General features: G+C 43.4%; 1 protein-coding gene across 7 annotated transcripts in view; it reads right to left on the bottom strand.

Annotated features, from left to right (window-relative positions):
* mfsd12a (major facilitator superfamily domain containing 12a) overlaps window positions 1-25,050 on the bottom strand; it is a 32,087-nt gene extending 7,037 nt beyond the window's left edge. The window contains exons 1-9 of one of the 7 annotated variants that reach the window (XM_042329256.1): window positions 24,781-25,047; window positions 24,177-24,708; window positions 21,324-21,534; window positions 18,931-19,063; window positions 14,444-14,650; window positions 13,949-14,041; window positions 5,119-5,211; window positions 4,786-4,956; window positions 3,424-3,518 (exon numbers count right to left, since the gene is read on the bottom strand). In XM_042329256.1, the coding sequence (XP_042185190.1) occupies window positions 3,424-3,518; window positions 4,786-4,956; window positions 5,119-5,211; window positions 13,949-14,041; window positions 14,444-14,650; window positions 18,931-19,063; window positions 21,324-21,534; window positions 24,177-24,447 (1,274 nt within the window). In that variant the 5' untranslated portion in view covers window positions 24,448-24,708; window positions 24,781-25,047. Of the gene's footprint in view, window positions 1-3,423; window positions 3,519-4,785; window positions 4,957-5,118; window positions 5,212-13,948; window positions 14,042-14,443; window positions 14,651-18,930; window positions 19,064-21,323; window positions 21,535-24,176 lie in introns of all 7 variants that reach the window. The other 6 variants (XM_042329257.1, XM_042329258.1, XM_042329262.1 and 3 more) reach the window with 6 other exon arrangements.
* Between the last annotated feature and the right edge of the window lie 266 nt (window positions 25,051-25,316).

Genomic DNA, 25,316 nt, shown 5'->3' with positions numbered 1-25,316 from the left:
ATGCAGTCCAGACTCCCAGGCTAGCAGTGAGTTAGTGGAGCTAACATGATGCAGCCCAGACTCCCATTACAGGCTAGCAGTGAGTTAGTGGAGCTAACATGATGCAGCCCAGACTCCAGTACAGGCTAGCAGTGAGTTAGTGGAGCTAACATGATGCAGCCCAGACTCCCAGGCTAGCAGTGAGTTAGTGGAGCTAAGATGATGCAGCCCAGACTCCCAGTACAGGCTAGCAGTGAGTTAGTGGAGCTAACATGATGCAGCAGCCCAGGCTAGCAGTGAGTTAGTGGAGCTAACATGATGCAGCCCAGACTCCCAGGCTAGCAGTGAGTTAGTGGAGCTAACATGATGCAGCCCAGACTCCAGTACAGGCTAGCAGTGAGTTAGTGGAGCTAACATGATGCAGCCCAGACTCCCAGTACAGGCTAGCAGTGAGTTAGTGGAGCTAACATGATGCAGTCCAGACTCCCAGGCTAGCAGTGAGTTAGTGGAGCTAACATGATGCAGCCCAGACTCCCAGGCTAGCAGTGAGTTAGTGGAGCTAACATGATGCAGCCCAGACTCCCAGGCTAGCAGTGAGTTAGTGGAGCTAACATGATGCAGCCCAGACTCCCAGGCTAGCAGTGAGTTAGTGGAGCTAACATGATGCAGCCCAGACTCCCAGGCTAGCAGTGAGTTAGTGGAGCTAACATGATGCAGCCCAGACTCCCAGGCTAGCAGTGAGTTAGTGGAGCTAACATGATGCAGTCCAGACTCCCAGTACAGGCTAGCAGTGAGTTAGTGGAGCAGACAGGATGCAGCCCAGACTCCCAGACTAGCAGTGAGTTAGTGGAGCTAACATGATGCAGTCCAGACTCCCAGTACAGGCTAGCAGTGAGTTAGTGGAGCTAACATGATGCAGCCCAGACTCCCAGTACAGGCTAGCAGTGAGTTAGTGGAGCTAAGATGATGCAGCCCAGACTCCCAGGCTAGCAGTGAGTTAGTGGAGCTAAGATGATGCAGCCCAGACTCCCAGTACAGGCTAGCAGTGAGTTAGTGGAGCTAACATGATGCAGCCCAGACTCCCAGGCTAGCAGTGAGTTAGTGGAGCTAACATGATGCAGCCCAGACTCCCCAGGCTAGCAGTGAGTTAGTGGAGCTAACATGATGCAGCCCAGACTCCCAGTACAGGCTAGCAGTGAGTTAGTGGAGCTAAGATGATGCAGCCCAGACTCCCAGGCTAGCAGTGAGTTAGTGGAGCTAACATGATGCAGCCCAGACTCCCAGTACAGGCTAGCAGTGAGTTAGTGGAGCTAAGATGATGCAGCCCAGACTCCCAGGCTAGCAGTGAGTTAGTGGAGCTAACAGGATGCAGCCCAGACTCCCAGTACAGGCTAGCAGTGAGTTAGTGGAGCTAAGATGATGCAGCCCAGACTCCCAGGCTAGCAGTGAGTTAGTGGAGCTAACATGATGCAGTCCAGACTCCCAGTACAGGCTAGCAGTGAGTTAGTGGAGCTAACATGATGCAGCCCAGACTCCCAGGCTAGCAGTGAGTTAGTGGAGCTAACATGATGCAGCCCAGACTCCCAGGCTAGCAGTGAGTTAGTGGAGCTAACATGATGCAGCCCAGACTCCCAGGCTAGCAGTGAGTTAGTGGAGCTAACATGATGCAGCCCAGACTCCCAGGCTAGCAGTGAGTTAGTGGAGCTAACATGATGCAGCCCAGACTCCAGTACAGGCTAGCAGTGAGTTAGTGGAGCTAACATGATGCAGCCCAGACTCCCAGGCTAGCAGTGAGTTAGTGGAGCTAACATGATGCAGCCCAGACTCCCAGGCTAGCAGTGAGTTAGTGGAGCTAACATGATGCAGCCCAGACTCCCAGGACAGGCTAGCAGTGAGTTAGTGGAGCTAACATGATGCAGCCCAGACTCCCAGTACAGGCTAGCAGTGAGTTAGTGGAGCTAACATGATGCAGCCCAGACTCCCAGTACAGGCTAGCAGTGAGTTAGTGGAGCTAACATGATGCAGCCCAGACTCCCAGGCTAGCAGTGAGTTAGTGGAGCTAACAGACTCCCAGGCTAGCAGTGAGTTAGTGGAGCTAAGATGATGCAGCCCAGACTCCCAGTACAGGCTAGCAGTGAGTTAGTGGAGCTAAGATGATGCAGCCCAGACTCCCAGTACAGGCTAGCAGTGAGTTAGTGGAGCTAACATGATGCAGCCCAGACTCCCAGTACAGGCTAGCAGTGAGTTAGTGGAGCTAACATGATGCAGCCCAGACTCCCAGTACAGGCTAGCAGTGAGTTAGTGGAGCTAAGATGATGCAGCCCAGACTCCCAGGCTAGCAGTGAGTTAGTGGAGCTAACATGATGCAGCCCAGACTCCCAGGCTAGCAGTGAGTTAGTGGAGCTAAGATGATGCAGCCCAGACTCCCAGGCTAGCAGTGAGTTAGTGGAGCTAAGATGATGCAGCCCAGACTCCCAGTACAGGCTAGCAGTGAGTTAGTGGAGCTAAGATGATGCAGCCCAGACTCCCCAGGCTAGCAGTGAGTTAGTGGAGCTAAGATGATGCAGCCCAGACTCCCAGTACAGGCTAGCAGTGAGTTAGTGGAGCTAAGATGATGCAGCCCAGACTCCCAGGCTAGCAGTGAGTTAGTGGAGCTAAGATGATGCAGCCCAGACTCCCAGTACAGGCTAGCAGTGAGTTAGTGGAGCTAAGATGATGCAGCCCAGACTCCCAGGCTAGCAGTGAGTTAGTGGAGCTAACATGATACAGCCCAGACTCCCAGGCTAGCAGTGAGTTAGTGGAGCTAACATGATACAGCCCAGACTCCCAGGCTAGCAGTGAGTTAGTGGAGCTAACATGATGCAGCCCAGACTCCCAGGCTAGCAGTGAGTTAGTGGAGCTAACATGATGCAGCCCAGACTCCCAGTACAGGCTAGCAGTGAGTTAGTGGAGCTAACATGATGCAGCCCAGACTCCCAGGCTAGCAGTGAGTTAGTGGAGCTAACATGATGCAGCCCAGACTCCCAGGCTAGCAGTGAGTTAGTGGAGCTAACATGATACAGCCCAGACTCCCAGGCTAGCAGTGAGTTAGTGGAGCTAACATGATGCAGCCCAGACTCCCAGGCTAGCAGTGAGTTAGTGGAGCTAACATGATGCAGCCCAGACTCCCAGGCTAGCAGTGAGTTAGTGGAGCTAACATGATGCAGCCCAGACTCCCAGGCTAGCAGTGAGTTAGTGGAACAGGCATGGTTCTCTATAATAAGGGGTTGGCTGAGCTGAAAGACACATTTGATTTGATCCGTAACACATTTGAAAGAAGTACTGAACTTAACACAAATTCGAGTACCAAACCGTTTTTCATGTTGTAGTATTGAAAAAGTAGAGAAGCGTGGGTATCGCACGCAACACTAAGGCAGGCACACACACACACACACACACACTCACTGGCAGGGGTGTAGAGTCTGTATCATCATAACAGCTACTCCGTTGGCCACCTTGTCAGTGAAGCTCATCGCCCCGTAAACAAACGCTCCACTTTGCTGTGAAATACGGGGAAAGTTTCACAAACACCATCAGCCTCACATTAACTCATCAGGCCTTAAGATTCTCCTGACCACAGAAAATACTATCACTGAGGGTCTAGGGTCTAGTTGGAGACTATCACTAAGGGTCTAGGGTCTAGTTGAAGACTATCACTAAGGGTCTAGTTGAAGACTATCACTAAGGGTCTAGTTGAAGACTATAACTAAGGGTCTAGGGTCTAGTTGAAGACTATCACTAAGGGTCTAGGGTCTAGTTGAAGACTATCACTAAGGGTCTAGGGTCTAGTTGAAGACTATCACTAAGGGTCTAGGGTCTAGTTGAAGACTATCACTAAGGGTCTAGTTGAAGACTATAACTAAGGGTCTAGGGTCTAGTTGAAGACTATAACTAAGGGTCTAGTTGAAGACTATCACTAAGGGTCTAGTTGAAGACTATAACTAAGGGTCTAGTTGAAGACTATAACTAAGGGTCTAGTTGAAGACTATAACTAAGGGTCTAGTTGAAGACTATCACTAAGGGTCTAGTTGAAGACTATAACTAAGGGTCTAGTTGAAGACTATCACTAAGGGTCTAGTTGAAGACTATAACTAAGGGTCTAGTTGAAGACTATAACTAAGGGTCTAGTTGAAGACTATAACTAAGGGTCTAGTTGAAGACTATAACTAAGGGTCTAGTTGAAGACTATCACTAAGGGTCTAGGGTCTAGTTGAAGACTATAACTAAGGGTCTAGTTGAAGACTATAACTAAGGGTCTAGGGTCTAGTTGAAGACTATAACTAAGGGTCTCGTTGAAGACTATCACTAAGGGTCTAGGGTCTAGTTGAAGACTATAACTAAGGGTCTAGTTGAAGACTATCACTAAGGGTCTAGTTGAAGACTATCACTAAGGGTCTAGTTGAAGACTATAACTAAGGGTCTAGTTGAAGACTATCACTAAGGGTCTAGTTGAAGACTATCACTAAGGGTCTAGTTGAAGACTATCACTAAGGGTCTAGTTGAAGACTATAACTAAGGGTCTAGTTGAAGACTATAACTAAGGGTCTAGTTGAAGACTATAACTAAGGGTCTAGTTGAAGACTATAACTAAGGGTCTAGGGTCTAGTTGAAGACTATCACTAAGGGTCTAGAGTCTAGTTGAAGACTATAACTAAGGGTCTAGTTGAAGACTGTAACTAAGGGTCTAGTTGAAGACCGTAACTAAGGGTCTAGTTGAAGACTGTAACTAAGGGTCTAGTTGAAGACTGTAACTTTATTAACACCAACCGTCTGGTCCCCGATGAGGTCAGCGGTCATGGAGAGTGACATCACCAGGATGGTAGCTGACCCCACCCCTAGAAGGACGGACGCCCCGTAGATCCGGTCACCCATCTGGTCGTCTATCAACACCCAATAAGAGAAGGCCATGATCAGCAGCAGGCCCACAAAGTAGGTCATCTACCAATCAGAGACGAGCAAGACACGAATATTAGTTCAATAATGTAATGTCAGAGATGTACTGAAAACCAAATCCATAAAATCTACTGTGTTATGTGTATTACAGTTTGAGTTTGAGACAAACTACTGAACAGATCGGAAATAGACCAGACAGACACTCACACATTTGCCGATGAGTTTGCTGATAGGCTTCATGATGAAAGAGGAAGCGAAGCCACTGACGTACATCACCAGGGGAATAGTGGCAATGTATTTCTGGAACAGGGGACAGAAAGTCTAAGTAACACAGTTTCCTAACAGGTACAGCCAAGGTCCTGGTTCTACATCAATAACAGGTACAGCCAAGGTCCTGGTTCTACATTAATAACAGGTACAGCCAAGGTCCTGGTTCTACATCAATAACAGGTACAGCCAAGGTCCTGGTTCTACATCAATAACAGGTACATGTATAGTTGTAATTATAGGTACAGGTATAGTTGTAATTATAGGTACAGGTATAGTTGTAATTATAGTTACAGGTATAGTTACAGGTATAGTTATAGGTATAGTTACAGGTATAGTTATAATTATAGGTATAGTTACAGGTATAGGTACAGGTATAGTTACAGGTATAGTTATAATTATAGGTATAGTTACAGGTATAGGTACAGGTATAGTTACAGGTATAGTTATAATTATAGGTATAGGTACAGGTATAGTTATACTTATAGGTATAGTTACAGGTATAGGTACAGGTATAGTTATAATTATAGGTATAGTTACAGGTATAGGTATAGTTATAGGTACAGGTATAGTTACAGGTATAGTTACAGGTATAGTTATAATTATAGGTATAGGTACAGGTATAGTTATAATTATAGGTATAGTTACAGGTATAGTTAGAATTATAGGTATAGGTACAGGTATAGTTATAATTATAGGTATAGTTACAGGTATAGGTACAGGTATAGTTATAATTATAGGTATAGTTACAGGTATAGGTACAGGTATAGTTATAATTATAGGTATAGTTACAGGTATAGTTATAGGTACAGGTACAGGTATAGTTACAGGTATAGTTACATGTATAGGTACAGGTATAGTTACAGGTATAGGTACAGGTATAGTTATAATTATAGGTATAGGTACAGGTATAGTTATAATTATAGGTATAGTTACAGGTATAGGTACAGGTATAGTTACAGGTATAGGTACAGGTATAGTTATAATTATAGGTATAGTTACAGGTATAGTTAGAATTATAGGTATAGGTACAGGTATAGTTATAATTATAGGTATAGTTACAGGTATAGGTACAGGTATAGTTATAATTATAGGTATAGTTACAGGTATAGGTACAGGTATAGTTATAATTATAGGTATAGTTATAGGTACAGGTACAGGTATAGTTACAGGTATAGTTACATGTATAGGTACAGGTATAGTTACAGGTATAGGTACAGGTATAGGTACAGGTATAGTTATAATTATAGGTATAGTTACAGGTATAGTTACAGGTATAGTTACAGGTATAGTTATAATTATAGGTATAGGTACAGGTATAGTTATAAGTAGGGATGCACAATATATCGGTTTACATATCGGAATCGGACAATATTAGCTAAAAATGCCAACATTGGTAAGGCAAAGCTGACGTGCATACCTATATAAACGTAGGTATATGACGTAATGACGCCACGTAAAATGTTGTTCTATACGTGGAACACAGCCTTCCTAACCTCGCCCACAATATCTGCTGTATGGATCGAGCAGTCAACAACTCCAGCAGTCATTTGAAAGAGTAACAACATTTAAGCGGTGCAACTCTAATGTGAAATCCATTAAAGCCAAGATAATGGAATTCATTGCCCTTGATAATCAACCGTTCTCTGTCGTTGGTGATGTTGGCTTTTGCCGACTGGTCGAGCACCGGTACACACTACCAAGTGAGTTATTTTTCAGATGTTGCCCTACCGGAGTTACACAGTAATAGCGTGACTGCTATCAGCTTCACGACATACTACGGAACGCCGTTTGGGTCTTTGCGTGTCAAAAAGATACAGTAGCTCTGTCAAAGCTGTACAAAGAAGTCTGCAACACCGGCCACAAACGATGTGTTTACAATACCGCATTGGTAATAAAGCATAATTTGTTCGACCTCAACTTCTGGGATAGCTAGCTTTAGCTTGGTACTTAGCTAGCAACAATACAACCAGCCTGAAAACAATGACCAGTAGAACCTGCAGTCATTTTCATTTTTCTCAGCAATGATTTAGGAATCCTTGAGAGTAAGGATTAGCTAGGTTGCCACTTGTTATTCGCCTATTGAAATTGAACTTCAGTTCATGAAAATAAATAGCTAGTCAGCAACAAAACCCTGTTGCCCAAAACTAACGTTATAAGCAGCCAGCTAGCTTCATCTAGATAGTGAGGCTCGACCGGGTTATGTGTTGTGAAGCTAACCACAAGGATTAGGCACAAGTGGAATTTGTGGTTAGCCTTCAAAATAAAAGTATGGCATAATTCTACTATTTGTATTGATGTGCATTACTGTCCATGACATACTGCAAATTCAAGTATGTCATTGACAGTAATGCAAATGAATACAAATAGTAGAATTATGCCATACTTTTATTTTGAAGGCTAACCGCAAAGTCCACAATTGTGGCTAGCTTCACATAGATGGTCCGACCACCATTAATCAAATAGGCAAGTCAGTTAGGAACAAATTCTTATTTACAATGACGGCCTACCCCAGAAGACGCTGGGCTAATTGTGCGCCGCCCTATGGGACTCCCAATCACGGCCAGATGTGATACAGCCTGGATTCGAACCAGGGACTGGAGTGACGCCTCTTGCACTGAGATGTAGCGTCTTAACACACACATGGACGCAGTGGTCTAACTATTTAACTGCACTAGAATGCTTAAAAGACCGCTAAAATTGTAAATATCGGTTATCGTTATTTTGGGGCAAGGAAAATATTGGATATCGGTATTGGCCAAAAATGTCATATCGGTGCATCATTAGTTATAGGTGTAACTATAGGTATAGTTAGTTATCGGTATAGTTATTGGTACAGGTATAGTTACAGGTGTAGTTATAATTATAGGTAGGGAACATATCGGAATAAATATAGTTATCGGTATAGTTACAGGGATTAGGTATAATTATTGGTTTCGCTATCGGTATAAATATAGTTATCGGTATAGTTACAGGTATTAGGTATAATTATTGGTTTCGCTATCGGTGTAAATATAGTTATCGGTATAGTTACAGGTATAGGTATAATTATCGGTTTTGCTATCGGTATAATTATAGTTATCGGTATAGTTGCAGGTATAATTATAGTTATCGGTAAAGTTACTGGTATAATTATCGGTTTCGCTATCGGTATAAATATAGTTATCGGTAAAGTTACAGGGATTAGGTATAATTATCGGTTTCGCTATCGGTGTAATTATAGTTATCGGTATAGTTACAGGGATTAGGTATAATTATCTCGGTCTCAACCTTTAAGTCCTTACTTAAGTGTCCTCGGATGGGGCCACAGTGTCTCCTGACCCCTCCTGTCTCAGCCTCCAGTATTTATGCTGCAGTAGTTTATGTGTCGGGGGGCTGGGGTCAGTTTGTTATATCTGGAGTACCTCTCCTGTCCTATTCGGTGTCCTGTGTGAATCTAAGTGTGCGTTCTCTAATTCTCTCCTTCTCTCTTTCTTTCTCTCTCTCGGAGGACCTGAGCCCTAGGACCTGAGCTCCAGGACTACTTGACATGATGACTCCTTGCTGTCCCCAGTCCACCTGGCCATACTGCTGTTCCAGTTTCAACTGACCTGAGCCCTAGGACCATGCCCCAGGACTACCTGACATGATGACTCCTTGCTGTCCCCAGTCCACCTGGCCATGCTGCTGCTCCAGTTTCAACTTCCACCTGACTGTGCTGCTGCTCCAGTTTCAACTGTTCTGCCTTATTATTATTCGACCATGCTGGTCATTTATGAACATTTGAACATCTTGGCCATGTTCTGTTATAATCTCCACCCGGCACAGCCAGAAGAGGACTGGCCACCCCACATAGCCTGGTTCCTCTCTAGGTTTCTTCCTAGGTTTTGGCCTTTCTAGGGAGTTTTTCCTAGCCACCGTGCTTCTACACCTGCATTGCTTGCTGTTTGGGGTTTTAGGCTGGGTTTCTGTACAGCACTTTGAGATATCAGCTGATGTACGAAGGGCTATATAAATAAATTTGATTTTGATTTGATTAAGACTCATCTCTTCAGTGGGTCATATGATTGAGTGTAGTCTGGCCCAGGAGTGTGAAGGTGAACGGAAAGGCTCTGGAGCAACGAACCGCCCTTGCTGTCTCTGCCTGGCCGGTTCCCCTCTTTCCACTGGGATTCTCTGCCTCTAACCCTATTACAGGGGCTGAGTCACTGGCTTACTGGGGCTCTTTCATACCATCCCTAGGAGGGGTGCGTCACTTGAGTGGGTTGAGTCACTGATGTGATCTTCCTGTCTGGGATGGCGCCCCCCCCCTTGGGTTGTGCCGTGGCGGAGATCTTTGTGGGCTATACTCGGCCTTGTCTCAGGATGGTAAGTTGGTGGTTAAAGATATCCCTCTAGTGGTGTGGGGGCTGTGCTTTGGCAAAGTGGGTGGGGTTATATCCTTCCTGTTTGGCCCTGTCCGGGGGTGTCCTCGGATGGGGCCACAGTGTCTCCTGACCCCTCCTGTCTCAGCCTCCAGTATTTATGCTGCAGTAGTTTGTGGGGGGCTAGGGTCAGTTTGTTATATCTGGAGTACTTCTCCTGTCCTATTCGGTGTCCTGTGTGAATTTAAGTGTCCTCTCTCTAATTCTCTCTTTCTTTCTCTCTCTCGGAGGACCTGAGCCCTAGGACCATGCCTCAGGACTACCTGACATGATGACTCCTTGCTGTGCCCAGTCCACCTGGCCGTGCTGCTGCTCCAGTTTCAACTGTTCTGCCTTATTATTATTGGACCATGCTGGTCATTTATGTTCTGTTATAATCTCCACCCGGCACACCCAGAAGAGGACTGGTCACCCCACATAGCCTGGTTCCTCTCTAGGTTTCTTCCTAGGTTTTGGCCTTTCTAGGGAGTTTTTCCTAGCCACCATGCTTCTACACCTGCATTGCTTGCTGTTTGGGGTTTTAGGCTGGGTTTCTGTACAGCACTTTGAGATATCAGCTGATGTATGAAGGGCTATATAAATAAATTTGATTTGATTATCGTTTTCGCTATCGGTTTAATTATAGTTATCGGTATAGTTACAGGGATTAGGTATAATTATCGGTTTCGCTATCAGTTTAATTATAGTTATCGGTATAGTTACAGGGATTAGGTATAATTATCGGTTTCGCTATAATTACAGATATTAGGTATAATTATCGATATAGTTATCGGTATAATTATAGTTATCGGTATAGTTAAAGGCATAGCTATAAGTATCGGTATAATTATTGGTATAGTTATAAGTATAGTTTTAGGCATAGCTATAAGTATTGGTATAGTTATAAGTATAGTTTTAGGCATAGCTATAGCTATCGGTATAATAATTGGTGTAGGTATAGTTAATTATAGCTATATGTATCGGTATAATAATTGGTATAGTTATAGGTATAGTTATTGGTATAAGTATAGTTAAGTATTGATTTTATTTTACCTTTATATTTCTAATTATAGGTACAGTTCTAATTATAGATACAGTTCTAATTATAGGTATAGTTATAATGGTTTGGCAGATGATTAGATGGCTTTTAAACATCTTCGAAATAAGGGTTTGGCTATGATCCGTAAATTGAAAGCAGACCACTAGCTGAAATCTACTTCACAAAATGTAAATAATCCATCCACATTGTGTCAAGTAATGAAGGGTTTGGAGTGCAGAAAAGATACACAGTTTCCCAAACAATTGTTGGTTGACACACAGATTATAACTGAGAGAACCTCCATTCTGAAAGCCTTGAACCAGCATTTTATAGATGCAGGCAGTTTATTTGAAAAGGTCATAGGTATAATTGAGCCCCCTATGAATTTACCTGACACCCCTGTGCACTCCTTCACCAGGTTCTCCTTTTCATCCTTCTCTGTTTCAGAAGTGTGTAAAGCCCTGAAAGAATTTTTTTTTTTTTTTTTTTTAAATCCCCTGGCCCTGATGAACTAGACCCCCACCTCCTACACCTAGCTGCAGACATCTTTGCTCCCCACTTCTTTGGGACTGGGGGGGGCAGTATTGACTAGCTTGGATAATAAACTGCCTGCTACTCAGGCCCAAAAGCTAGAATATGCATATAATTAGTAGATGTGGGTAGAAAACACTCTGAAGTTTCTAAAACTGTTTGAATGATGTCTGTGAGTATAACAGAACTCATATGGCAGGCAAAAAGCTGAGAAAAAAATCCAACCAGGAAGTGGGAAATCTGAGGTTTGTAGTTTTTCAAGTCATTGCCTATCGAATATACAGTGTCTATGGGGTCATATTGCACTTCCCAATATGTTTCTACAAAATGTCAACAGTCTTTAGAACCTTGTTTGAGGCTTCTAGTGTGAAGGAGGAGAGAATGAGAACTGATTGAGTAAGAGGTCTGGCAGAATGAGTTTGGATTTGTGAACTAAACGCGCGAATAAGGAGGTATTTGGACATAAATTAAGGACTTTATCAAATAAAACAAACATTTATTGTAGAACTGGGATTCCTGGGAGTGCATTCAGATGAAGATCATCAAAGGTAAGTGACTATTTATTATGCTATTTCTGACACCTCTCCTTCTTTGGAAAATGGCTGTATGTTTTTCTGTGGCTAGGCGGTGACCTAACATAATCGCAAGGTGTGCTTTCGCTGTAAAGCTTTTTTGAAATCTGACACAGCGGTTGCATTAAGGAGTAGTTTATCTATATTTCCATGCATAACACTTGTATCTTTTATCAATGTTTATGATGAGTATTTCTGTAATTTGATGTGGCTCTCTGCACTTTCACTGGATGTTTGTTTGAGACAATGGATTTCTGAACATAACACACCAATTTCAAATGAGGTTTTTGGACAGAAAGATTAACTTTATCAAACAAAACACACATTTATTGTGTAACATGGAGTCCTGTGAGTGCCATCTGATGAAGATCATCAAAGGTTAGTGATGAATTTAATCACTATTTCTGACATTTGTGAGGGCTATCCTTGGCTGGAAAATGGCTTTATGGTTTTCTGTGACTAGGTGCTGACCTAACAATCGTTTGGTGTGCTTTCTCCGTAAAGCCTATTTGAAATCGGACACTGTGGCTGGATTTACAAGCAGTTTATCTTTAAAATGGTGTAAAATACTTGTATGTTTGAGGAATTTTAATTATGGGGTTTCTGTTGTTTGAATTTGGAGCCCTGCAATTTCACTGGCTAATGTTGCGAGGTGGGACACTACCGTCCCACATATCCCAGAGAGGTTAAATGGAATGCAATCAGGTTTTAGGTCTGGCCACAGCACTGTTTCAGCAACATTGAAGGTTTTAAATGACATCCACTGTGCTCTTGATAAGAAGTTACATTGTGTGTCTGTTTTTATTGATTTGTCAAAGGCTTTTGACACCATGGACCATGCTGTGTTAGTGCAAAGGTTAAAATGTTGTGGAATTACTGGTCATGCTCTAGATTGGTTTATAAATTACCTATCACAATGTGTAATGGCAGATGGTTGTAAATCTGAGTCCATAAAGGTGTGCTCAGGTGTTCCGCAAGGTTATATTGTTCATTTTGTATATCAACAACATTGGGGATCTTATTGAAACAGCGGATGTTCATTTTTATGCAGATGATACTGTTCTGTATTCAAGTGGTAGTAGTTTATCCTTCGCTTTTGAAAATGCCCAAAGAGCATTTAACATCATACAACATAATCCGTATGATTTAAAGCTGATTCTAAATTCGGGTAAAACAAAATGCATGGTATTTTCAAATGCCAGGCATGTTACTAATCATGTCATTGCTACATTGGCTGGACATAGTATAGAGCAAGTTAAAGCGTATAAATATTTGGGTTTGTGGGTTGATGACAAGCTGAGCTTCACTGCATGTAGAGAACTTGATAAGGAAGCTCAAGCTGAAAATAGGGTTTTATTAACGGCATAAGGCTTGTTTTTCTCTGGAGGCCAGGAAGGAGCTGGTACGATGTACATTACTGTTGGTTTTAGATTTTAGTGATGTTATATATATATGCAGGCCTCAACCACTACCCTGAGAGCACTTGATTCAGTGTATCACGCAGCCCTCAGGTTCATTATAAATCAGAAACGTCTAACACATCATTGTGATCTCTACAGCGCTGTTGGCTGGTCGTCAATGACCTTGCGTAAAGCTTAAACACTGGTATACACTGATTTATAAGGCCATATTGGATCAAATGCCATTTTAGCTCAAGTTCTTTTTTAGTCAGGTCAGTAAATAAATATCAATTACGTTCCCATTCTCATTTGCTTCTAACAGTACCAAAAATTACAACAGGTCATGGTAGAAATAGTTTTAGTAACTTAGCTCCGTGGTCCTGGAATTCTCTCCTGAACATTTTAAAATGTGATCTAGTTTCGTTGGTGGAGTTTAAACACTTGATCGATGTATATATCATAGAAGAGTGTAATTGTCTTTAGGCCAGCTGTTTTTAGTCAAGATGTTTGTGTTTTTAAACGTAAAAGGTTTTTGTTGTACTGTATGTGTGTTTATAGTTTTGTTTAATGTTGTGTTAGTGTATGTAAGTTGTTTTGTCTGAAACGTTGTTCCCCCTGCTGCTATTGGACCAGGTGTCTCTTGGAAAAGAGATGTTATCTCAATGAGAAAACCTGTATAAATAAAGGTCAAATAAAATAATAGTTATCGGTATAGTTACAGGTATCGGTATAATTAAAGTGATCGGTATAATTAAAGTTATCGGTATAGTTATAGGTATCGTTATCGCTATAGTGGTGTTATCTTTGGCAACATGAGGGTGTTGGTAAGATACATGATGTTGTTACCTTTGGCAACATGAGAGTGTTGGTAAGATACATGAGATTGTACGTCTGAGACACGTTCACTATCAGTCTGGTGGACATGTAGAGAAACGCTACCTGGACAGGACAGAAGGAAAATACAGGAACGATTAACATGGGCTGAACACACCACTATTAACATGGGCTGAACACACCACTATTAACATGGGCTGAACACACCACTATTAACATGGGCTGAACACACCACTATTAACATGGGCTGAACACACCACTATTAACATGGGCTGAACACACCACTATTAACATGGGCTGAACACACCACTATTAACATGGGCTGAACACACCACTATTAACATGGGCTGAACACACCACTATTAACACGGGCTGAACACACCACTATTAACATGGGCTGAACACACCACTATTAACATGGGCTGAACACACCACTATTAACATGGGCTGAACACACCACTATTAACATGGGCTGAAAACAGACAAGGAAGGCTGTTTCAGTGTTACCTGGTAAAAGGAAGGCTGTTTCAGCCAGCATTTCCACCTCAGCAGCGACTGGACAGGGGCGGCAGCCTGAGGGCGAGGGATAAGGGGCCGGCGCTCTCCTTTCTCTTCTTCTTCATCATCCTCCTCTTCTCTCTTCTCTTCTCGTGTGCCCAGGTGAAAGAGGACAGAGGAAAGAGCACCGATACCCAGCACGATGAGGCTCAGGTTCTGAAAGAATAAATAAATAGAATGAAAAGTACAAATGGATAGACGTAAATATCTCCTCTTCATCTCCTCCCTGAAGGATAGACGTAAATATCTCCTCTTCATCTCCTCCCTGAAGGATAGACGTAAATATCTCCTCCCTGAAGGATAGACGTAAATATCTCCTCTTCATCTCCTCCCTGAAGGATAGACGTAAAATATCTCCTCCCTGAAGGATAGACGTAAATATCTCTCCTCTTCATCTCCTCCCTGAAGGATAGACGTAAATATCTCCTCTTCATCTCCTCCCTGAAGGATAGACGTAAATATCTTCATCTCCTCCCTGAAGGATAGACGTAAATATCTCCTCTTCATCTCCTCCCTGAAGGATAGACGTAAATATCTCCTCTTCATCTCCTCCCTGAAGGATAGACGTAAATATCTCCTCTTCACGAGACGTAAATATCTCCTCTTCATCTCCTCCCTGAAGGATAGACGTAAATATCTCCTCTTCATCTCCTCCCTGAAGGATAGACGTAAATATCTCCTCTTCATCTCCTCCCTGAAGGATAGACGTAAATATCTCCTCTTCATCTCCTCCCTGAATCGTAAATATCTCCTCTTCATCTCCTCCCTGAAGGATAGACGTAAATATCTCCTCTTCATCTCCTCCCTGAAGGATAGACGTAAATATCTCCTCTTCATCTCCTCCCTGAAGGATAGACGTAAATATCTCCTCTTCATCTCTCTTCATCTCCCTGAAGGATAGACGTAAAATATCTCCTCTTCATCTCCTCCCTGAAGGATAGACGTAAATATCTCCTCTTCATCTCCTCCCTGAAGGATAGACGTAAATATCTCCTCTTCATCTCCCTCCGTAAATATCTCCTCTTCATCTCCTCCCTGAAGGATAGACGTAAATATCTCCTCTTCATCTCCTCCCTGAAGGATAGACGTAAATATCTCCTCTTCATCTCCTCCCTGAAGGATAGACGTAAATATCTCTCCTGAAGGATCTAAATATCTCCTCTCATCTCTCCCTGAAGGATAGACGTAAATATATCTCTCCCTGAAGGATAGACGTAAATATCTTCATCTCCTCCCTGAAGGATAGACGTAAATATCTCCTCTTCATCTCCTCCCTGAAGGATAGACGTAAATATCTCCTCTTCATCTCCTCCCTGAAGGATAGACGTAAATATCTCCTCTTCATCTCCTCCCTGAAGGATAGACGTAAATATCTCCTCTTCATCTCCTCCCTGAAGGATAGACGTAAATATCTCCTCTTCATCTCCTCCCTGAAGGATAGACGTAAATATCTCCTCTTCATCTCCTCCCTGAAGGATAGACGTAAATATCTCCTCTTCATCTCCTCCCTGAAGGATAGACGTAAATATCTCCTCTTCATCTCCTCTTCATCTTCCTCCCTGAAGGATAGACGTAAATATCTCTCTTCTCTTCATCTCCTCCCTGAAGGATAGACGTAAATATCTCCTCTTCATCTCCTCCCTGAAGGATAGACGTAAATATCTCCTCTTCATCTCCTCCCTGAAGGATAGACGTAAATATCTCCTCTTCATCTCCTCCCTGAAGAAGGATAGACGTAAATATCTCCTCTTCATCTCCTCCCTGAAGGATAGACGTAAATATCTCCTCTTCATCTCCTCCCTTCATCTCCTCTTCATCTCCTCCCTGAAGGATAGACGTAAATATCTCCTCTTCATCTCCTCCCTGAAGGATAGACGTAAATATCTCCTCTTCATCTCCTCCCTGAAGGATAGACGTAAATATCTCCTCTTCATCTCCTCCCTGAAGGATAGACGTGAAATATCTCCTCTTCATCTCCTCCCTGAAGGATAGACGTAAATATCTCCTCTTCATCTCCTCCCTGAAGGATAGACGTAAATATCTCCTCTTCATCTCCTCCCTGAAGGATAGACGTAAATATCTCCTCTTCATCTCCTCCCTGAAGGATAGACGTAAATATCTCCTCTTCATCTCCTCCCTGAAGGATAGACGTAAATATCTCCTCTTCATCTCCTCCCTGAAGGATAGACGTAAATATCTCCTCTTCATCTCCTCCCTGAAGGATAGACGTAAATATCTCCTCTTCATCTCCTCCCTGAAGGATAGACGTAAATATCTCCTCTTCATCTCCTCCCTGAAGGATAGACGTAAATATCTCCTCTTCATCTCCTCCCTGAAGGATAGACGTAAATATCTCCTCTTCATCTCCTCCCTGAAGGATAGACGTAAATATCTCCTCTTCATCTCCTCCCTGAAGGATAGACGTAAATATCTCCTCTTCATCTCCTCCCTGAAGGATAGACGTAAATATCTCCTCTTCATCTCCTCCCTGAAGGATAGACGTAAATATCTCCTCTTCATCTCCTCCCTGAAGGATAGACGTAAATATCTCCTCTTCATCTCCTCCCTGAAGGATAGACGTAAATATCTCCTCTTCATCTCCTCCCTGAAGGATAGACGTAAATATCTCCTCTTCATCTCCTCCCTGAAGGATAGACGTAAATATCTCCTCTTCATCTCCTCCCTGAAGGATAGACGTAAATATCTCCTCTTCATCTCCTCCCTGAAGGATAGACGTAAATATCTCCTCTTCATCTCCTCCCTGAAGGATAGACGTAAATATCTCCTCTTCATCTCATCTCCCTGAAGGATAGACGTAAATATCTCTTCCTCTTCATCTCCTTCCCTGAAGGATAGACGTAAATATCTCCTCTTCATCTCCTCCCTGAAGGATAGACGTAAATATCTCCTCTTCATCTCCTCCCTGAAGGATAGACGTAAATATCTCCTCTTCATCTCCTCCCTGAAGGATAGACGTAAATATCTCCTCTTCATCTCCTCCCTGAAGGATAGACGTAAATATCTCCTCTTCATCTCCTCCCTGAAGGATAGACGTAAATATCTCCTCTTCATCTCCTCCCTGAAGGATAGACGTAAATATCTCCTCTTCATCTCCTCCCTGAAGGATAGACGTAAATATCTCCTCTTCATCTCCTCCCTGAAGGATAGACGTAAATATCTCCTCTTCATCTCCACCCTGAAGGATAGATGTAAATATCTCCTCTTCATCTCCTCCCTGAAGGATAGACGTAAATATCTCCTCTTCATCTCCTCCCTGAAGGATAGACGTAAATATCTCCTCTTCATCTCCTCCCTGAAGGATAGACGTAAATAACTCCTCTTCATCTCCTCCCTGAAGGATAGACGTAAATATCTCCTCTTCATCTCCTCCCTGAAGGATAGACGTAAATATCTCCTCTTCATCTCCTCCCTGAAGGATAGACGTAAATATCTCCTCTTCATCTCCTCCCTGAAGGATAGCCGTAAATAACTCCTCTTCATCTCCTCCCTGAAGTTGTCTACTATTGGTGTACATGTATTTATTTATAATAGCACTGTTCAAATGACATACTGAAGGTCTAGCATGAGCCTACAGTGCATTTCAACAAGCACTTCCTATTACAAACATGAGGAAGAAGATAACACCATCATCAAGATAATGAGTTGTGAATGGTTGTGGTTATACGCACATTCTTTTAAAAAAAGTTTAAGATAAAATTGTATCATGATTTTGCATTAACTATACAGGAAACAATAGACAATCTGAGGCCAACCCTGATCTACTCATCTATGAGGTAATGTATGGCTCTACTCACCCTGAATATAGGGATATCTATGAGGTAATGTATGGCTCTACTCACCCTGAATATAGGGATATCTATGAGGTAATGTATGTCTCTGAATATAGGGATATCTCTGAGGTAATGCATGGCTCTGCTCACCCTGAATATAGGGATATCTATGAGGTAATGTATGTCTCTGAATATAGGGATATCTATGAGGTAATGCATGGCTCTGCTCACCCTGAATATAGGGATATCTATGAGGTAATGTATGTCTCTGAATATAGGGATATCTCTGAGGTAATGTATGGCTCTACTCACCCTGAATATAGGGATATCTATGAGGTAATGTATGGCTCTACTCACCCTGAATATAGGGATATCTATGAGGTAATGTATGGCTCTACTCACCCTAAATATAGGGATATCTATGAGGTAATGTATGTCTCTGAATATAGGGATATCTCTGAGGTAATGCATGGCTCTGCTCACCCTGAATATAGGGATATCTATGAGGTAATGTATGTCTCTGAATATAGGGATATCTCTGAGGTAATGCATGGCTCTGCTCACCCTGAATATAGGGATATCTATGAGGTAATGTATGTCTCTGAATATAGGGATATCTATGAGGTAATGCATGGCTCTGCTCACCCTGAATATAGGGATATCTATGGGCCCCAGGGTCTCGGTGAGAGAGGGGTCCTGGTCTGATCCGGTCTGGAAGTGGAACAGCAGATAGGCCACAGCGTACACTGTTATATTGGCCATCACTGTAAATGCATACCTGGGAGAGCAGAACAAGAGAGAATATTTTGCCATTTTAAAAAGCTCATTTCCTGCAATTCTACACATTTTGCCATGTCTTGTGTGTGTTCATGTGCTATTCCCGAAACGGCTAAATGCCTTTTATCCTCGCTTCGAGGCAAGCAACACTGAAGCATGCATGAGAGCACCATTTAACATCGATGGGGCTGTAGTGGAGCGGGTCGAGAGTTTGAAGTTCCTTGCTGTCCACATCACCAACAAACTATCATGGTCCTAACACACCAAGTAAGTCGTGATGAGGGAACAACACCTTTTCCCCCTCAGAAGACTGAAAAGATTTGTCATGGGACCCAAGATCCTCAAGAAGTTATTACAGCTGCACCATCGAGAGCTTCCTGACCGGTTGCATCACTGCCTGGTACGGCAACTGCTCAGCAGCCAACCGTACGGCGCTACAGAGGGTTGTGCGTTGTTAGAGGTTCACCTAGGGGTCATGATAGGGGCTGGACCAAATGTTTGATGTATTAGAATAATTGATTATGCTTATGTTGTATTAATATAAGGGGTAGGGTTATAAGACCCCCCCCCTTTACATTTATAGGGTCCTAGACTACAGAGTAACAATATATATACAGTATGAGGTTTAATATTGTTCCACAGTACTTTTCTGGTCTTTCTGCCTCTTCTAAAAGAAACAGTCTGAGAAATGTGTGACTGTAGAGACAGAACTCAGTAAGAGATAAGAGACCAGTCAGACATCCCACTATAAATCAACTTGGACATAATTTACTGCTAAGTATTTAGATAACACTAAAAACCTTGATTATATAGCTGTGTAGGCATGGTTTTGGTCTCATGAGTAGAAGGTAATGACGTAGGCAGTGACATCACTAAGGCTGGACTTCAGGTTTAATAAAAGCAACTTCTATTTTGCAGAACTTACTCGGAAACATGCGTGCTCTGTTCCTGATTGTCAATTTCTGTCTGCAATTGCATTAATAAAGGTTTTGAATGATTTAATTAAAGATATTGTCATAATGCTAATTTCACCAATGATGATTGACAAAGAACAGGAAACAAACCCTAACAGCTTCCTGCCATCCAGGACCTCTATACCAGAGGGTAGTGCGTACAGCCCAGTACATCACTGGGGCCAAGCTTCCTGCCATCCAGGACCTCTATACCAGGCGGTGTCAGAGGAAGGCCCTACAGAGGGTAGTGTGTATGGCCCAGTACATCACTGGGGCCAAGCTTCCTGCCATCCAGGACCTCTATAATAGGTGGTGTCAGAGGAAGTCCCTACAGAGGGTAGTGCGTACAGCCCAGTACATCACTGGGACCAAGCTTCCTGCCATCCAGGACCTCTATACCAGGCGGTGTCAGAGGAAGGCCCAAAAATTGTCAAAGACTCTAGTCACCCTAGTCATAGACTGTTCTCTCTGCTACCGTACAGCAAGTGGTACCGGAGCACCAAGTCTAGGACATAAAGGCTCCTTAACAGCTTCGACCCACAAGCAATCAGACTGCTGAACAATTCATCAAATGGCCACCTGGACTATTTGCATCGACACAGCCCCCCTTTGTTTTTACACTGCTGCTACTCGCTGTTTATCTATGCATAGTCACTTCACCCCTACCTACATGTACAAATCACCTCTAACCTGTACCCCCTGCACACTGACTCAGTACCGGGACCCCCTGTATATAGCCTCCACACTGACTCGGTACTGGTACCCCCTGTATATAGCCTCCACACTGACTCAGTACCGGGACCCCCTGTATATATCCTCGTTATTGATATTGTGTTAATTCTCTTTTTTTAAACATTTTATTTAGTAATATTTTAACTCTATTTTCTTAAAACTGCATTGTTGATTAAGGGCTTGTAAGTAAGCATTTCACTGTAAGGTCTACACCTGTTGTATTCGGCACGTGACAAATAAAATTTGATTTTATCAAATTTGATTGACCATGCAGACTGAATGTGTCTCATGGTCCAGGAACAACACGTGCTCCTTGAGTGACAGGGGGCGGGGCTAGGTCTGTGTGGAAAGCGGCATGGAGTAGCCAAGTAAACCTTAAAAATGTATGTTACACACAGCGTATCCCCTAGCTCCATCCTGGTTGTTATTTACCTGTAAGCAGTGAGCTCCATCCTGGTTGTTATTTACCTGTAAGCAGTGAGCTCCATCCTGGTTGTTATTTACCTGTAAGCAGTGAGCTCCATCCTGGTTGTTATTTACCTGTAAGCAGTGAGCTCCATCCTGGTTGTTATTTACCTGTAAGCAGTGAGCTCCACCTTGGCGTGTTCGCAGGATACCAGCTCAGGGATGAGTGACAGGTGTGAGATCTGCGTGGCAGCCCAGCCGAACTGGAAGATGATGATGAATGGGATGAAGTACGTCAGGCTGACCCACTGAGAGGTGTACTGGTCACACCCCAGACACTGATTAAAGATGAACGCAAAGGACATCAGCACACTGACCGTACCTGGAGAGGGGGAGGGGATGTTACTGTTGACGTGTGTGTATCTCACTTCACTTTACCAACAGTAGCCCTGTCATTCATGACAATAAAGCTCATCTTACTCTGAACCGAATCCAATAAATAAAGAGGGGAGCGAGGTTAGCTCTATGAAGACATAACACAGCCCACAGGAAGGGGAATGAGGTCACAGGCCAGACACAGGAAGGGGAATGAGGTCACAGGCCAGACACAGGAAGGGGAATGAGGTCACAGCCCAGACACAGGAAGGGGAATGAGGTCACAGCCCAGACACAGGAAGGGGAATGAGGTCACAGCCCAGGCACAGGAAGGGGAATGAGGTCACAGCCCAGGCACAGGAAGGGGAATGAGGTCACAGGCCAGACACAGGAAGGGGAATGAGGTCACAGCCCAGACACAGGAAGGGGAATGAGGAAAAGGAAAGAACATGAAGGAGATAAGCACACTGCTCATCCCTGGAGGGAGAGCGAAGGCGTTGTACAAACATTGATGTGGAGGCTTATATCCCAGCCCAGCACTGACACACCTGATTCAACTAATGTAGGGCTTGATGATGATTTGTTCTAGCAGCTGTGTTAGTGCTGGGCTAGAACAAAAGCCTACATGCCCAGTGGGTCTCATGCAGGAGCAGGCCTGATCATCACAGCCCACTGATCCCAGGTAGGGTGACCTGTCTAGCTCTGAGCTTCTTCAACCACCTCATAGCACATAGCTGTCTGGTAACCTGATAGCACATAGCTGTCTGGTAACCTGATAGCACATAGCTGTCTGGTAACCTGATAGCACATAGCTGTCTGGTAACCTGATAGCACATAGCTGTCTGGTAACCTGATAGCACATAGCTGTCTGGTAACCTGATAGCACATAGCTGTCTGGTAACCTGATAGCACATAGCTGTCTGGTAACCTGATAGCACATAGCTGTCTGGTAACCTGATAGCACATAGCTGTCTGGTAACCTGATAGCACATAGCTGTCTGGTAACCTGATAGCACATTGTGGTATAGTAACCTGATAGCACATAGCTGTCTGGTAACCTGATAGCACATAGCTGTCTGGTAACCTGATAGCACATAGCTGTCTGGTAACCTGATAGCGGTCTGGTAACCTGATAACACATAGCTGTCTGGTAACCTCATAGCACATAGCTGTCTGGTAACCTGATAGCACATAGTGGTATAGTAACCTGATAGCACATTGTGGTATAGTAACCTGATAGCACATAGCTGTCTGGTAACCTGATAGCACATAGCTGTCTGGTAACCTGATAGCACATAGCTGTCTGCTGTCTGGTAACCCGATAGCACATAGCTGTCTGGTAACCTGATAGCACATAGCTGTCTGCTGTCTGGTAACCTCATAGCTGTCTGGTAACCCGATAGCACATAGCTGTCTGGTAACCTGATAGCACATAGCTGTCTGCTGTCTGGTAACCTCATAGCTGTCTGCTGTCTGGTAACCTCTAGCACATAGCCGTCTGGTAACCTGATAGCACATAGCCGTCTGGTAACCTGATAGCACATAGCTGTCTGGTAACCTGATAGCACATAGCTGTCTGCTGTCTGGTAACCTGATAGCACATAGCTGTCTGGTAACCTGATAGCACATAGCTGTCTGGTAACCTGATAGCACATAGCTGTCTGCTGTCTGGTAACCTGATAGCACATAGCTGTCTGGTAACCTGATAGCACATAGCTGTCTGGTAACCTCATAGCACAAAGCTGTCTGGTAACCTGATAGCACATAGCTGTCTGCTGTCTGGTAACCTCATAGCTGTCTGCTGTCTGGTAACCTGATAGCACATAGCTGTCTGCTGTCTGGTAACCTCATAGCTGTCTGCTGTCTGGTAACCTGATAGCACATAGCCGTCTGGTAACCTGATAGCACATAGCTGTCTGGTAACCTGATAGCACATAGCTGTCTGGTAACCTCATAGCACATAGCTGTCTGCTGTCTGGTAACCTGATAGCACATAGCTGTCTGGTAACCTGATAGCACATAGCTGTCTGGTAACCTCATAGCACATAGCTGTCTGGTAACCTGATAGCACATAGCTGTCTGGTAACCTCATAGCACATAGCTGTCTGGTAACCTGATAGCACATAGCTGCCTGGTAACCTGATAGCACATAGCTGTCTGGTAACCTGATAGCACATAGCTGTCTGGTAACCTCATAGCACAAAGCTGTCTGGTAACCTGATAGCACATAGCTGTCTGCTGTCTGGTAACCTCATAGCTGTCTGCTGTCTGGTAACCTCATAGCTGTCTGCTGTCTGGTAACCTCATAGCACATAGCTGTCTGGTAACCTGAATTGCACAAACTACCAAGGAACGGTCTGGCAGCACCTGAACGCAGGCATGTGGCCTGTGTTGTGAACTCACTTCCTTATGAATGACTCAGCTTAAAGTTTGGTCACAAGACTACAAGTGTTCAGTTCAACACATGTTATTGGCAAGGTAACATAATAGCCTTTCTTGTGCTTTTATTGTGGGCCTAGAATGATACGGAATACATACATTGGCAATTGTAAGATCCAAAAAGTACATTATTTGACTAATTCATAATTGTATCATAATTACAGTGTAGCAATCAACCAATGCACCTATATGAAACAGGTATTCACTCACCCACTAAATGCCATGTCTTCCTCTTGCCGTATGTCCCACACCCCGGCGTCCGGTCCGACTCGTAGCCGATAAGGGGTGTGCAGACCCCGTCCGCTATCTGCCCCACCAGCAGTAACACACCTGCATAGGTGTTCTGAAAGCCCAGCACGGAGTGGTAGTACACCAACAGGTAGGTGAACCACATAGACGCACACAGATCGTTCAGAAAGTGTCCCACAGCGTAACTCAGCCGCTGACAAAAAGGCAGAGACCTCTGTGTATAGTCTGACATGATTGTTTCGAGAATATTAGGTTATTTTCTGAAAAATATATCTATTCTAATTAGTCAAATTGTTGTTGGAAGATATTTTGATTACCTAATATGTTCGCCTAAATACGATCAAATAGGTTATCTGAATACTCAACAAGCAAAAATAGAATTCCACATTGAAAACAAATATTAGGTCCTACTTGTGTGAGTACAGATCGTTATTCCCCAACATGTCCGTGTCCATCTGATCACACGGTGCCAGTTTCCTTACGATCAAGCTGACTGTTATAAAGAGAGAGAAAAAATCTCTATATATTCAGGCACCTAACAAAACACCTCAACCACTGTCCTTACCTCAGTCAACCCCGTAACCAGATTACGGTTAACTTGTTAAAGTAAAGTAACGCCTCGACACTTCCCCATTCATTACATATATCACCCGTTTCACAGACATATCTCGGTAGTCGATTTAGAGACAATACGGATTGAATTTCATCGATATTCGCCGGCTCGTTATTCTTTGGAGAAAACATACACTATGATTCTGTTTCATGACAACAACAATGTCCGACAGCGTTCCGATGAAATGAAGGGAAAGACCGGGGCCCCTTTCCCGTTCTGGACCAATAGGAACGCAGGTTTGCGCTCCTCACACGTGATGCTGACAGATGTTTTTCCGGAAGAGGGATGACTTCATTCCTGATACACAAGTTCATTTGCATCTGTAATACATTGTTTCTTCTCAATTTAAAAATCAGATAAAATACATTGTTCAAACTTTTCATTACATTATTTTGTGATTGATTTAAGTTTAGAACTACACGTATAGGCTTTCTGTGCAAGATAATAGAAATACAAGTCTAATTGGATACTGAAAGTGATTTCATCAC

The sequence above is a fragment of the Oncorhynchus tshawytscha genome, linkage group LG10 (assembly GCF_018296145.1).
Source record: "Oncorhynchus tshawytscha isolate Ot180627B linkage group LG10, Otsh_v2.0, whole genome shotgun sequence".
Classification (NCBI taxonomy): domain Eukaryota; kingdom Metazoa; phylum Chordata; class Actinopteri; order Salmoniformes; family Salmonidae; genus Oncorhynchus; species Oncorhynchus tshawytscha.
The sequence above is the reverse complement of the archived record's forward strand: the minus strand, read 5'-3'. Positions and strand labels throughout refer to the sequence as shown.